This window comes from Poromitra crassiceps (genome assembly GCF_964638095.1).
Source record: "Poromitra crassiceps genome assembly, chromosome: 4".
NCBI classification, from domain to species: domain Eukaryota; kingdom Metazoa; phylum Chordata; class Actinopteri; order Beryciformes; family Melamphaidae; genus Poromitra; species Poromitra crassiceps.
The window spans coordinates 32,505,798-32,520,973 of record NC_139626.1 but is presented as its reverse complement, the minus strand read 5'-3'; the positions used below and the strand labels follow the sequence as shown (position 1 = coordinate 32,520,973).

At 42.8% G+C, this 15,176-nt stretch overlaps 2 protein-coding genes across 4 annotated transcripts in view; one reads left to right on the top strand and one right to left on the bottom strand.

The window, feature by feature from the left end:
• Positions 1–7,796, top strand: part of LOC310775273 (carnitine O-palmitoyltransferase 1, liver isoform-like) — a 45,408-nt gene extending 37,612 nt beyond the window's left edge. The window contains exons 14-19 of one of the 3 annotated variants that reach the window (XM_083635405.1): positions 1,335–1,493; positions 1,695–1,823; positions 2,140–2,298; positions 2,677–2,790; positions 3,236–3,328; positions 5,590–7,796. In XM_083635405.1, coding sequence (XP_083491531.1) covers positions 1,335–1,493; positions 1,695–1,823; positions 2,140–2,298; positions 2,677–2,790; positions 3,236–3,328; positions 5,590–5,715 — 780 coding nt within the window. In that variant the 3' untranslated portion in view covers positions 5,716–7,796. Of the gene's footprint in view, positions 1–1,328; positions 1,494–1,694; positions 1,824–2,139; positions 2,299–2,676; positions 2,791–3,235; positions 3,329–5,589 lie in introns of all 3 variants that reach the window. The other 2 variants (XM_083635404.1, XM_083635403.1) reach the window with 2 other exon arrangements.
• A 130-nt stretch (positions 7,797–7,926) lies between these two features.
• Positions 7,927–12,353, bottom strand: LOC310775749 (macrophage mannose receptor 1-like; the record flags this gene model as incomplete). The annotated part of the gene is made up of 4 exons (XM_083635887.1): positions 7,927–8,043; positions 8,137–8,288; positions 10,268–10,615; positions 11,954–12,353. 4 exons carry the CDS (start codon positions 12,351–12,353, stop codon positions 7,927–7,929), a joined length of 1,017 nt encoding a protein of 338 aa, XP_083492013.1.
• Positions 12,354–15,176: the final 2,823 nt, after the last annotated feature.

Below are 15,176 nucleotides of genomic sequence, written 5' to 3'. Positions count from 1 at the left end.
GAATCATAAGTCATAACTACCTCATCCTCCAATTATGAGAAACCCGATTAAGATGCCAAAGCTACTCCAAGTTTAATCAGGTTACTGTACCATGTAAACATCTTAAGCTGTGTTCACACCAATATATTCATTTGTCTCCCTGTCGCTCGATTCAACCCATTGGAATCGCTGTGTTTAAATCGCTCCGCAAACCGGGAGCGCACTCAGGCCGAGGTGTTCATACTCAGAGCTCGGAGAGAGGGAGAGACTATTTGTGCACAATTGGCAGCACCTGTGTCGGCCCGCTGATAGATGTGGGCGGGGTGCAGCGAGCTTGAGAAAAGAGATCTTCACTGTCAAGAAACAAGCAGCACACAGCTCTAACGTTAAGAGAGGATGAAAACGCAAACAACACAACTGTGTTTCCCCCCGGTGCTAGAATGAATAAATACTCCGGGGTTACGGCAGCCAGTCAGCGTTGCGTGGCAAGCGAATGTTGCAAGCGAAATTTCGCTCGAGTTGGGATATTTCATCTCGGGCGACGAGCGAATTTTCGCTCTGTCTCTGTCGCTCGGACGCCCAGCGATTTTTCGCCCGGGCAAATATACGCTCAATCGCTCGTTTGCATTGACTTTGTATGTAAACTCGATGCCAGCGAAAAACTTTAATAGGTCGGTGTGAACGCACCTTTAGTCTTTTCACTTTTTGGTTTTCACCATCTGTGCAAGGTTCATAAGTACGTACATGTTAACATCAGTAAAACAAAAGTGCAGTACTGGTATTTACTAACTGTCACTGTAGGATTATCATTTCTTTCCCATTGTAGAAGTAGCTTGAGTCAAAGAGGGAGAGGGATGCTGGCAGCTGCACCTTTTTCATCATTTTTGTGGACAGAATGCAAAAAAGGGGATTGAATGTATTGTCATGCAGTCATCATGTTTAATGATCCATCATGATTTGCATCTATCTAACCATGAATACTTACATGTATTTGCATGGTAACCAAATATAGAAATGATGTCATGAAACACACTGTGATCAAATGACCACAAACAAACATTCTATTCCATTTCATTTTATTTCATTTTATTTATTTATGTAGGGACAGATACACAACATAACAATTGTCAATGTCTGATGACATGTATCCCAGCATTTGTAGCCTTGTCTAATTTGCAATGCCCGTCCCTAGATGTTATTAAATTAATTAAATTATTAATTATGATTAATAAGTTATCAATCTGATGTGTGTGCTGTACAGGAGGATGGATTACTCTTATTGAAACAAATTGCAGTTATGGGTATCTCAGTCCTGCTGATGTTAAGGTTGAGGATCTGTGTGTCCCCAGTGTCAGGAGCAGGTGTCACAGGCTCTGGCGGTGGCCCAGGCCCTGGCTGACGATGTGGACTTCCACGTTTTCTCCTTCCGAGAATTTGGCAAGGGAAAGATCAAGAAGTGTCGAATCAGTCCGGACGCCTTCATTCAGCTGGCTCTTCAGTTGGCCTACTACAGGGTGAGCCTGACGCGGAGGTAGTAGAGACACACACACTTGCAGATACACACAGGTACAGTATATCACAGTTTCACAAGGGACAAAAAAGGAGGTTTGACAATTTCTGGGCAGCTTTGAACTGGCAACATTAAGTGTGTATTTACTTGTTTTGCACCCTTGTGTGACTTGGCTTGGCTGTAAAAAGTGCTTCTTGCCTTCCAGGATCGGGGGATGTTCTGCCTGACGTACGAAGCCTCCATGACCCGACTGTTCAGGGAGGGCAGGACCGAGACGGTTCGCTCCTGTTCCAACGAGAGTTGTGCCTTTGTCCGAGTGCTGGAAGGAGGAGAGGTCGGGAACATGGAAACGTCTTCATTCATTTATTGTTCTTTACTTTTTGTTCGGCATTTGTTTATAAAGAAATCAGTGAACAGAGACTAAATTTCACTGACCATCTTGTCAGCATGTGTGTGTTTATGGTCACTGCATGTTGTGGTGTGTTGTGTGATCAATAATGCGACAAGCGTGCTTGTCCCCCGTTTTGATATTCTACGTATCCCAGGTTTTCAGACGTGTAAAATCCCAATGTTTTATTCTTGCGACTGGATTGGGTATACAGAGACTTGACATCTCTAAAAGTGTGATGTGCCATGCGCTCCTTCTCCAGCAGGCAGCAGATGTGTGCAGGCGTATGTTCCGCGCAGCAGCAGAGAAGCACCAGAGCCTTTACCGCATGGCTATGACTGGAGCTGGCATCGACAGGCACCTGTTCTGCCTCTATGTGGTGTCCAAATACCTCGGAGTGGAGTCTCCCTTCTTAAAAGAGGTCAGTGTTCTTTATTTTTTTGGTTTTGCTTCTGTTCTCTCATTGTATTCATGTCAGACTGTTTTTCAAGACATCTTACAATCAAACAGAGCAGTAATAAGATGCCTAAAAAACACAATTAGGTCAAAATAATGATCAGGATCAATCAGGATTAGACAGAATAAGCCAGTTTAAAAAGGTGCGTTTTGAGACAGGATTTGAAGGTGGAGAGAGAGATTAAATATTACAGATGTCTTGTGGGAGAGAGTTCCAGAGAGGCAGAGGCAGAGTAGATGTGAAGGAGTTCAGAGAGAAATGAAGGTAGTATTTACCTCTTAACGTACAGTAGCCAGTACAAAAGGAGCGACAATAAACTGCGTGTGTGTGTGTCTCTCTCAGGTGCTGTCAGAGCCGTGGCGGCTGTCCACCAGCCAGACTGGTGTCCAGCAGGTGGAGCTGTTTGATCTGGTCAACCACCCAGAGTACATCTCCTGTGGCGGAGGCTTCGGCCCGGTCAGTGCTGCCCTCCGCTACGCCCCCCCGAATCTACCCCCCAACCGTTTTAGATCTGGTTGAAGTGCATACCAGGAATTTGAGTTCCATTTTCCTATTACAGCATGTACTTAGGCAGGGATTTCATGTCCAAACAGGGAGATTCTGATTTTAGACCAGAGGTTTTATCTTTCTGAATATGTAGACATCCATGTCTCTGTTTCAAATAGAACAGACCATCTTTGTCGCTGTATACAATATGACTTTTTAAGACACAATATGTCAACCACAACATGTTTTTGCAGTCTTATGCAAGAGTGTGAAAATGTACTGTATATTTGTAATATTTTGTGCACATTTTGTCCTTCTTCCTTATTTTAATATGCAGGTGTCGCTCTGTAGTAGAAAATGGCTCTGTGTGGGGTTAGTGAGTCATGAGTGTTAAGTATAACTGTGTCTCTCCCAGGTGGCAGATGATGGTTATGGGGTTTCCTACAGCATCGTGGGAGATAACATGATCAACTTCCACATCTCCTGCAAGCACTCGTGTCCAGACACCGTGAGTACAGCCTGTGTGGGAGGGGCTCCGAGGGCTCAGACTGTAACTGCTTGGGCCGTTTCATTCGTAGAGTGCAAATTAAAGGAGAATTTCGTTTTTTTTTCAACCTGGACCCTATTTTCCACACTGTATGTGTCTAAGGGACTCATCTATTTTCCACACTGTATGTGTCTAAGGGACTCATAGTGACATATTTTTTTCAAATTGGTCGAGTACTCACCGAGATAGCGTTGTTTACAGCTCGAGCAATGTGCTCAAACAACTACACAGTGATACTACACACACAAACACTATTGACAGTTTGAGCCTTCCCACAGACGGCAAAACAAGCAGTGTTATTAGCGAATGTGTATTGACGATGCGGTGCGGGATTGCCCTGTGTAGTATCACTGTGTAGTTGTTTGAGCACATTGCTCAAGCTGTAAACAACGCTATCTCGGTGAGTACTCGACCAATTTGAAAAAAATATGTCACCATGAGTCCCTTAGACACATACAGTGTGGAAAATAGATGAGTTTATTAGACACATACAGTGTGGAAAATAGATGAGTCTCTTAGACACATACAGTGTGGAAAATAGATGAGTCTCTTAGACACATACAGTGTGGAAAATAGATGAGTCTCTTAGACACATACAGTGTGGAAAATAGATGAGTCTCTTAGACACATACAGTGTGGAAAATAGATGAGTCTCTTAGACACATACAGTGTGGAAAATAGATGAGTCTCTTAGACACATACAGTGTGGAAAATAGATGAGTCTCTTAGACACATACAGTGTGGAAAATAGATGAGTCTCTTAGACACATACAGTGTGGAAAATAGATGAGTCTCTTAGACACATACAGTGTGGAAAATAGGGTCCAGGTTGAAAAAACCCGAAATTCTCCTTTAATCTTACGTAGCCACGCCTCCGTCTCGAATGCGAGATTACCTGCAAATTAACATCTTAATGACAGCATCGGTTTCATATAGAAAAGAGGGATGCGACACAAAGTTTATTTTGCTCCCGTGGACAACATTTAATGGACAGAGACAAACAGTTTCGATCCGATACGGATCTTCGTCAGTGTCACGTGAAGCACATACATTTCAGGAAGTGTGTATATAGGTACCGGTACATACATAGGTGCATACCTCCGCCTGGGGTCAGCTCGCCATTCCGAAGTGTCGGCATTCCGATCATTGACTTCTATGCTTTCGGAGAGGCGGCCCTTTTTATCTCCAAAAAATGTTTCGCCGAGAGGTTAGGTTCTGGGGGAGGTTAGGCTTAGGCGTGGGGGGTGGGAGAGGTTAGGTTTCGGGTTAGGGTCTGGGGGAGGGTTCTTTCGCAATGGCGAGACAGATCTCAATTTTGTCGGAATGCCGGTATTTCGGAATGCCGACATTTCGGAATGCCGAGGTGTCCCCCCTCCGCCTAGTGACTTGGAGGTAGACCCAGGCTCACTTTATCAAAGAGGAAGTGCTATCTAAGAATAAACAAATATATGTACATATATCAAAAGACACAGCATTTGAGTTCAAGTTTCAAAGGTAATTTAGTTAGGGAGTCAATAACTTAAAATATAATAATAAGTAGAGTATACTAAGGAAAGACATCAGGTATTTCGATATCACATGTGTAAGAAAACACATGTTTAATATGTAGAGACAGATCTTAGTTTCAAGTTTCAAGACACTCAACTACACAGTATATACAAAAGAATATTCTAGAGTCCAATTCTAGCTCCAGGAAAACAAAAGGAATAAGGAATAAAAATATAGAGATATATTATGCAGTACAGAGGCCTCTCATAAGGTCTGATATGGGACTCCTCATTGAGTCCAATGGGTGCCATAGTGTTCAATAAGTGGATCCACCATAGTTCTCTCTTTAATAAGAGGTTGTTGATGTTGCCTTCACGTCTTGGAACACTGATCACGTAGTATCAATTTCATACTCATACAGGAAAATTGATCGATTATAACTTCTGCCAAGAAGCTGCTTTACCACAACTGAATTTAATTTTAAAGGGTGTGGTTTGCATGTAACATTATTATTATTATTATTTTCTATTATAATTTTTTTCTGTCGTTCAAAAGTGATTTGGATTCAAAGTTTCTGTGACTCCTTGGCTAGTATCAATTCAGATTGGTCAGAAACAAATGTGACGAGTTTCAACCTTTTTGGATCGACTTTCATAAACCTGCGATCGAAACATTTCTCTCCTAGTCACAATTATTCTTTGATCTTATTCTTTGACCTCACGACTGTCTTGCAGGGGGCCCACAAGTTTGGTGCTCAGATCAGGAAAGCCCTCCTGGACCTGCTGCAGCTGCTGTGCCCCGGCCAAAGAGAGCCCGCCCAAACAGCAGAGAGCCGAGGCGAGGCCAAGAAAGACCTGTAGAGCGTTTCCCCAGCTGTGCAAGTCTCTTTGTGAGATTATTGAGTGATCTGTTGAGGAAAGGTCAAGGCTTTTTTTTTTTTACAGCCAATAGGGCAATATTCAAGAGACCGCTTCATGGGGAAACCAGTGTTATAACTAGAATGGTGTCTTGCCAATAGGCAGTTCTGTTTGTGTGTATATAACTTGTGTGAAATTGATGGTTGGTGAAGACGGCAAAGGTCTACAGAATCTCAAATTATACAGTGTTTAATGAGGGATGGGAATTTATATACGATTTTATTTATTGGTATAATCTTTAAAGTTTTAATATTTTATTTGATCCAAATGATTTGGAACATAAATATTGACAAACCCCGACTGAAAATGCTATTATTGTGACACGGTTGTTTATTTTCAAGAGGTCCATTATGAATTGCGGCACTCAAAATGAAGGTCATTACATTTTTGATTAGGGTTATTAAATTTATCATAAATATATATATATATATATTTATCATATATACTTCACCTTATTGCAGGGAGTAATTTGTCATTTCAAGTGCAGTATGTTTTGACCCCGTCTTTGGGGTTAAACGTATGCCACAGTTTGTGTTGTGCCACCAGTGTGCGGTGTTCAACTTGTGATGTTGAATTTTGTTTTGAAAAGATCAACAGGAAGTGTGTGATTCCTGGAAGGTTAGCAGAGAGAGGAGGCGTTACGGGACTCCTAAGGTCATTTTTGGTTTCTACCGTTTGAATGCTGTAACCATGACAACAGCGACGGAATCTCAATAGCCTTCTCAGACTTCAATGTTGATCATTTACTCTGCTTTCCAGAGTAACAGTGATTGTACTGTTTTGTTGAGAATCCCAGGCTGTCATAGAAGTAGTGAAATGGCATGGTTTATTCAAATTCATAGATTATCATTTGACTGTTATTATAATCCAGTGCCAACTGACCCTTTTGATATATCTTTTTTATTTATACAGAAGTCACTGAATCGGAAGGTTTCTCTCGTTTTTTACACACTTATATTGTACATATATAACCATCTCAGTGGTCAGTAGACATTTTAGGTAAAAAAAATGTAGCTTTGTACTATATATAATGAGTAATGATAAGATGTATTTCTTTGGTATGTTCTTATTACCGTAGTTTCAGTGTGTTATGAAACAGGCAGCGTAACAATGCAAGCTGATATTTTTGAACTATATGTGCAGGTAGCCAAGCCAGAGCACTTTTGTGTGTCCAGTCTGGACTTCTTTAAGGGTGCTTTCTCACTGGGAACGATTGGTTTAGTTCCGTTTCGTTCCGCACCCGGGACCGATTCATTTGCCTCCCCCGCTGGTCAGCTTTCACATTACAACATTTCTTTCCATGCTCGGAAACGGAACAGAGTGCACTTGCGTCATCAACTATGCCTGGAGTTGATCCTCGCCCGTGTGTTGTCTATGTGGTTCGGAACGGTTGGCTTTCACACTCGCAAGTGTTCCGTGCCCGGGCACGCCAAAGCGCTCCTCAGACCACCTTTTCCAAGTGGATCCTGTTGCGCGCCCGGGCGCGGAACGGAACACAACGCAACGTTCACACTCATCAAACGTTCCGAAACTGGGGTCAATTTGGGGACAAGTGTGCTCGGGAACGGTACCGGGGCGGCAGTGTGAAAGCACCCTAAAAGATGTGTTTTTTTTTTTTCAAGCCCTCTGATTTAAAAGCCTTGTATGTTACCAGTGACACAGATTCTTGTGTAATTCCCCATTGCTTACTGCCAATTTTGTTTCTCCGATTGTTTCTTCACTCCAGATCAGCTACTGAGCAGCTGAGCTTGTATCACTATATTAATATTGTCAGCCTTTTTTTTAAAGCAAAGTGCAAGGAAACAATGAAATCGTTCTCTGTTTTCTTTTAAAAGGGACTCATTTACTTTTGTTACGCTCTTGTTGTTGTTTTTTTGCATGGCAGAAACGGAGTTCCGTACTCTATAATATCACGCATTCCAGCAGAGGCTTGCATATCCAAATCTTAGGATTCAAAATGGATTTCTCTATTTCTGTCTGGTTCTGCATGTTGAGTAAACAGGGAAATGGTTCTGCATGTTGAGTAAACATGGAAAAGCTACCCCAGGCACCCTTCTCTTGATATTTTCTCTGTGCAGTAAATGGCAGAGACAGTAGAGGCCACTAACTGATTTGAAAGGAAATGGGCTACGAATAGATATTGAGTCGTAACTCCTAAATTGCATAGTCACAGTCTTCCTCCCTTTTCTCCCTCTCCTCTTTTTGGTGGAAAATGTTCCCATCCTGCTGTACTCTCCATCCAAGATCCACTCCCTCCTGCTTTTCTTGGATCTGCAGAAGTAAGCAAATGTACAGAAACAGCCAGAAATCACACCTTTTTATTATGATCCTTCAGCTAGTAATGTACTCTACTATAAGACTCACTTGGTTCAAAATGGCTTGTCTCACAGCAGGATCGTTGAGGTTCAAGGACGAATGTGACTTGAGTTCCAATCTCACGACCTGCCTCGTGACTTGAGGGATTTTAATCTCCTCTGGCTTCTCAGTGGCTGGCTCAGGGGTGCTCGTTACACTTCCTGAAAGATTCAACGTGATCGCATGTACTGTAAAGTGGCATAGCTGTCGCCGAATACAATTCTGCTCCCACACACACACACTCACACAGACAGACACTTGACATCCTTATAGGATACCAGTATCTTCCGGTAGCCCATAAATCTTCATTGCAATGGTCTACAAGTGGATTTGGGGCTTGCATTTTTTTGCCTGTATACATTTTACATTTACATGAATAGCCTGTATGCATGTATTCTTGCAACATTGAGTATAGAAAATTTTAACATTTTTGCAAAAACACAACAGTCGAATTAACTTACGTGAGCACACAACACCAGCATCTTCACCATGCCCGCAGTTACTTTTTCCAAATCCTCTGTGTGAGCACTGGGACAGAGAACTCTCGTTGCCAGAGCAAACAACATCATCCAGCCAGATCTGCCCAGTCCCTTTACCAAAGAAGGCACTATTGTGGGTACTATTAGCACTCCCACATCCCAGCTGCCTGCACACCACACCAGCATCCTTCATGTCCCAAAAATCATCACACACGGTTCCCCAACTCCCCTTATGACGGATCTCCACTCTCCCAGAGCAGCGTCCATTTCCATCCGCCAGCCTAATCAAGGTAATATCTGTAAGAGAGAAACAGGGCCATGGAGGGCCTGTTCTACTGAAGATTGCAGCTAAAGACAGGTTGTAAATGACGTCTTTTCAAGTCAACTTGGCATCTCAGGGCTTCTGGAGACTTGGATTACGCCAGGTGAGCAGTATGGAGGCTTTTTTTTTTTACGTTCGACAGTTGGTCATCCACTTCAATTGTTTAGGAGAATTCTGCAACAATGTTTTTCTGTGAAACTCCAGGAACGTTTTGTGGACTTAAAAACTTCCATCAGCATTGGAGTGAGTAGATAATGATGGAATTTTCATTTTTGGGTGCACTATTTTATTATTTATTTTTTATGGGGGGGAGGGGGGACTACATATTCTCTGGGGGAACAAACATCAAACCAAGAGACATCGTCAGCCAAAAAAGAGACCAGAGGCCTACTCTCCCAGTCAAATGAAAGTTATCCTCTCTCCTCATCTTTTCACTATTTTGCTCATGTTAGTATTACAGCAATTACATAATTACTATACACAGTATATATATAGAGAGAGAGTGCTCAAAAGTCACGTTGCACACGCAGCTTGGCCGCTGTGCGGCCTCGCCCGCAGCTCGGCTGCTCTATTGGCACACGTGTTGCTCACAAAATGTTATGCCCTTAGGTTTACATGCCTATGACATCATTCATCAGTGATGTCATAAGATGATTTTGCTCTTATGACATCACTGATGACAACATCAGCCTTATGACATCACTGATGACATCATCAGTGGGATAAACAGACAACAGAACAGACAGAGATTGGCCACTTACTCCCTTTTATATATTATATAGATGGATAGATTAAAAAAAAATACAGTATGTGGGGGGGGGGGCTGTTTAACGGAAAAGTAAAGCACTGACAATTGTCAGAATATAGCGTATATGTACACTGACATTGATTTGTTTAGGTGAGCCTTCTTTTAGGTTGCCAAATTACGGTCTTGCCAGAGAGCTCTGTTTCCATGTCAGAGCTGCTCCTAGCTGGAAGCCGCTGGATGTATTCTACTGTGGGTATGCCACTGACTATACTGTAAGTACTGTACCTCATACAACCCCACATCCAAAAATCTGAACTATCCCTTTAACATAATTTTACACCTTGAGAATTGATATTGTTGATAGATAATGAATGTCACAGCTAAACTCACATGTAAACTGTAAAGTAATACATACAGTATGTTAACATGCATATGATATGTATTTTAAAATCAAATCCACGCGTGATTGTAAAGTAATCAAATTGCAGTAGGGCTTCAGTGGTTTCGTTATTGATTACATTTATCAGCAGGTTATAGTTAATGTAACTGATCCTGAGGATAACCTCACCAAACTTTTTACAATTGACTTACCATTGTAACAGTAGAACGGGAATGTTTGATCGCAACCCCTGTCATACCACATCATGGTAGAGGGACTGTACAGCGTACAGTCTCCATCAGCGTTTGGCTGAGAGGCATGCCAGAACCTGAAGGCACTCCTCCCCTGGTCCGACCACGTCCACTCATCTCTGAACAGACCCATCCACACCCCGGCTGGCTGTGGCACGGCGGCGCGGAGCGCCTGCTGTAACGCTTGGTTCTCACTCGGGTTCCTCACACTCGCCAAGTGGCTGTGATTGGCTGCTCGACAGTACATTTGGGCTTCCCTCCAAGTCTTTTCTTCAGCAATTATAACATACTTTCCAATGGGCTTCTCATCTGTAAACATGCAAACACATGCATTGACTGGGTGCTTGCACAAAATTATGACGTTTTCTTGCTGTGACATGTACTGTATTTAAAGGTGCATTAAGAAAAGTTGGACTGTTACATAGCACAAAATGACCATAAGTCTTGGTAGAGTTATTGATTAATATCTTGCAATTACTTCGCCAGGTGCTGACATTTCTCGCTTTCAAAACTCACTGTTTCTCAGTTTTGGAATAAATACTCCCAGCTCATTGGAATTTCAAGACACTCCCAGTCTCTTCCCCTCCTACTCAGCAAGGAGGTGCCATGAGGGAGAAACCGGCATTGCAAAATTTCCTTCTCAAACGACCGTCAGTATTGCTTTTACATTATTTAGGATTATAATATATTTCCTCTCAAATAGACATTTCTGTTGAATCTCTGCTCGAATATGCCAACTTACTCATCTTTTATTGTTGTAATAATAATGTGACTTTATTATGCACGTTATTACAGGCCAGTGTAAGGGCTGGAGAGTTGTCAAAATTTTGTTGCAATTCCTTGGTCGATAAAAATCATAGGTTACTTTAGTAAAGCTTCCCTGCCTACCAACACGAGGGTCACAGGTCCCTGTGTTATCTCCTGCTTGGTCGGGTGTCCATACAGGCACAATTGGCCGTGTCTGCGGGTGGGAAGCCGGATTAGGGGCATGTGTCCTCCTGGTCGCTGCACTAGTGCCTCCTCTGGTCGGTCGGGGCACCTGTTCGGGGGGAGGGGAACTGGGGGGAATAGTGTGATTGGCCAAGTTCAATTGGGGAGAAAAATCCGGTGGAGGGGGGGGAAGCTACAGCTACATTTGACCCACTAGACCAGAGCGTGAGAGAAACAACAACACATTATGTACAAAATAAAGCATAGCAAAACCACTGCACTACAGAGGCCTACTAAGGACAAACATTCCAAAAGCCCCATGAAGCTGAAATCTTCACTGTAGCTAGGTGCTTCAAGAAGGTACAGTAAAGTGCAGATACTGTAGCTGGGCTGCTATCAGATTTAAGCTAAAAACGGGGTGTAAATGGCCTCTTTCAAGTCAACTTGGCATCTCAGGGCTTCTGGAGACTTGGATTACACAAGGGTGAGCAGTATGGAGTCTCTTTTTTTCTTCTTCTTTTACATTTGAAAGTTGGTCACCATTCACTTCAATCGTTTAGGAGAATTCTACAACGGCCTTTTGCTGTGAAACTCCAGGACTGTTTTGTGGTCTAGAAAACGTCCCCTGTCCTTCCATCGGCATGGGGCTGAGTAGATAACGACAGCATTTTCATTTTTGGGTGAACTTATCCTTTAAGTTAAAGCCAACTAACTCACCGTCCTGACAGGCAAAGGGCTGTGTTGTCTGGCAGTCTTCACTGAGCCACCTTCCCTCAGCGCTCATGCCTCCACACAGGTGGGAGGAACCAGGCGGCTGGGCCCAGTTGGTCCACTCAGCGACCCCGTCACTGCTCTCACTCTCTCCCACAGACCACAGCCACGGCCCGATCGGCCCGGTCTTTCTCAGACCCATCCAGATGTTTTGCGACACGCCGCTGGCTGATGCCTGCTTCGTCATCCTCTTCATCTCTTCATAGGTGCCCACTGTAGCCAGGTCAGTGTGGTTGTGTCTGCAGTGCTGCTGTGCCCCATCCCAGCTCTTCTTCAGGTTCACCAAGTGATATTCACGCTGAAGCTGTGAGCAAACTGCCACAGGTCCTGCAGAGTGACTTTTCATGTTACACCCATTTTGACAACGTCGTGTATTCTCATTTCATAGGATTAATGTGTCAGCATGAGTAATTTTTTTTTTTTTTTTTTTTGTAGAAAGACACTGACCTAAAATGAGCGGCAGCAATAACAGACGCAGCATATTCTCTCCTATGACATGATGGGATAATGTTAGTGACATAAGTTCACTGAAAATCTCATACAGATATATACATGAACATCTAATAAGAAGTTCCAGTTGGCTTAATTATGTTAAAGGTTGGACCCTGAACTCAATTTCCTCTTAGAATGACCTATGGTTTTTTTCATGTCTTTGGAATCTATTTGGAAGCAATACATCATAGTATTCAAATAATCACATTGTTCTTTATTGCATTGCTACATTTCCCAGCAAGGACGGATTACCAATGCCGAGGCCCCTGGGCACAAGCACTTGGAGGCCCCTCTACGGTACTTATTACGGATTATTATTTGGGGGGGGGGGGGGGGTTGCAGCAATTTTTCAGTTGATACCATTTTGTTGCACAGAGTTGGTGCAAGATTGATTAAAGAAAAGGTCAAAAATCCTTTCAAAATAACTTACTTAATACTTAATTAATACACCAAGACCTTAAAGAACACCATAGAAAAAAATAATGCTGTGATTTGGTATCATTAACTTTTGACATTGGAGATTTCTGTAAGAATTGCATTTTTCGACGTTGGGTAGCGAGCATCATACCCAATCTGGTTATACCCAATGTTTAGGAACCCCCAGTATGCATAAATATTCAAATAGAAGAGGTGAAAATAACACATTTATAATGCACTGCATGGGATTAGCTTAAAGTGGGCCTGTCTGTAAAGTGGGAACTCGTGGGTACCCATATAAACCATTCTCACTCAGATATCGTGAGAACGGAGCACTTTGAAAATGGCCATGCCCTTGCCAAAGTTTTACCTAGATTTGGAACGTTATTTTGCCACCTTCCCGACAAGCTAGCAAGACAGAAAAAGCAGGAGGCCCCTACACGTCGGAGGCCCCCGGGCCCGGGCCTAGTCGGCCCGGTGCATAATCCGTGCCCGTTTCCTGGTAGCTGCCCGTAACTCGTTCATGTTTAGGGCAGGTACTCTCAAAAAGTATTTTAAGGTTCTGTTGAATTGATATATCTAGACCTCGATCACTGTCTGCCATGAGTTGAGTTACCCAGTAGGCGGCTACCCAGCAAGCAGTGCTACAGCCCTCGTTTGTAATGAGAGAAATTAGTCTTCTTACCTGACACCCAAATGCTTCCTAATAGAGTGGTACTGCCGGTTACTACTTCTCTTTCCTTCACTCTGAAGTCTTTTGCAAGCCTCTCTACTGTGTATACTGATTTCCCTTTATGCAAATGCTTTGTTCAGCTGCAGCTTGTATTTTGTTGACTAGTATTTTGTATAAGGGAGCGATGCAAACGTAATCTTTTGTCTTGGGTACAAATTTGTGGGAGAAGATTTTATTAACCTAAGCTTTCATTCACTTTGTGTTTACTTTGTCAAGTGCAAATCAATTCAAGTGCCAATTACGTTTCAGAGAGACTGCCCCTAATCAACTGTGTCAACACAGATTTGAAAGATTTCATTCCAAAATGTTTCAAATCCATTTGATAAAAAGAAAATGTTACCAGATATTCATCATTCAATCTTTTTTAGTTGACTGCATCCTCAGAAAGGTTAAAAGATGGACGTTTTCAGGATGACTATCAAAATCGTTTTTTTTTAATCGTTCATAAAAACATAAGACTTTCATGCCAACAACTGTGTGAAAATAGACATCACAGTTTTCAAATATTGGATACCTTAATATCTTTGTACTGTGTATACATACTGTATTTGTTTCATATATCTTTATTTGATCCCAATGCATTTGCGAGTGTAGGAACTACTTTTCAAAGCTGCTACTCCAGTGAGGAAGCTGTAAGTGGAGAAAGAGCAGCAAAGCACAAAACCTGGGCCAAGAGAGTGGAGGCCATGTTGATTCATTTAGCACCTTTCTCCTTGCTTCACCTCTGTGTGTTTTGCCTGGCGCTCTCTCCTCTCTGCATTCACCTCTGTGTGTTTTGCCTGGCGCTCTCTCCTCTCTGCATTCACCTCTGTGTGTTTTGCCTGGCGCTCTCTCCTCTCTGCATTCACCTCTGTGTGTTTTGCCTGGCGCTGTTGCCTCTCTGCGTTCCTGCCAGCTGTCTTTTTGCGTCTTGTTTCAGCTGATGAGCTCAGCAACAGTCCCTTCGCTCATTATGCTGCCCGTCAGTCTTCAGCTAGTTCTGCCAAAAGCTGTCAATAATCCACATAGTCCCCTATCCATCTTTACCAACCCATGCCCCGCACGCACGCACGCACGCACGCACGCACGCACGCACGCACGCACGCACACACACACACACACACACACACACACACACACACACACACACACACCTCTACCTCAGCAGTGTTGGGCAAGTTACTTTCAAAATGTAGTACTTTCATTTGAAAGTAACAAGTTACTTTACATTATTACTGTCTGTGTAGAGTAACTCGTTACCTATTACACTACTTTTGCATTATTTTCACCAAAATAACTGCAGTAGCAGAATGACATTGGCGCCCCGGAACCAACTCAATTTGTAACTTGTGTTACTTGTGTTACTTGACAAAGTAACTGGTATATTACTGAAATCCTATTGGTAATAAGTTATATTACTGAGTTACTGCTAAAAGTAATATATTACATGTAATATGTAATATGTAACTTTTGTAATGAGTTACCCCAACACTGCACCTTAGTCCCCGTCACCCCCTTGTACCCCCCGAGGATCCCTTATATAAACCT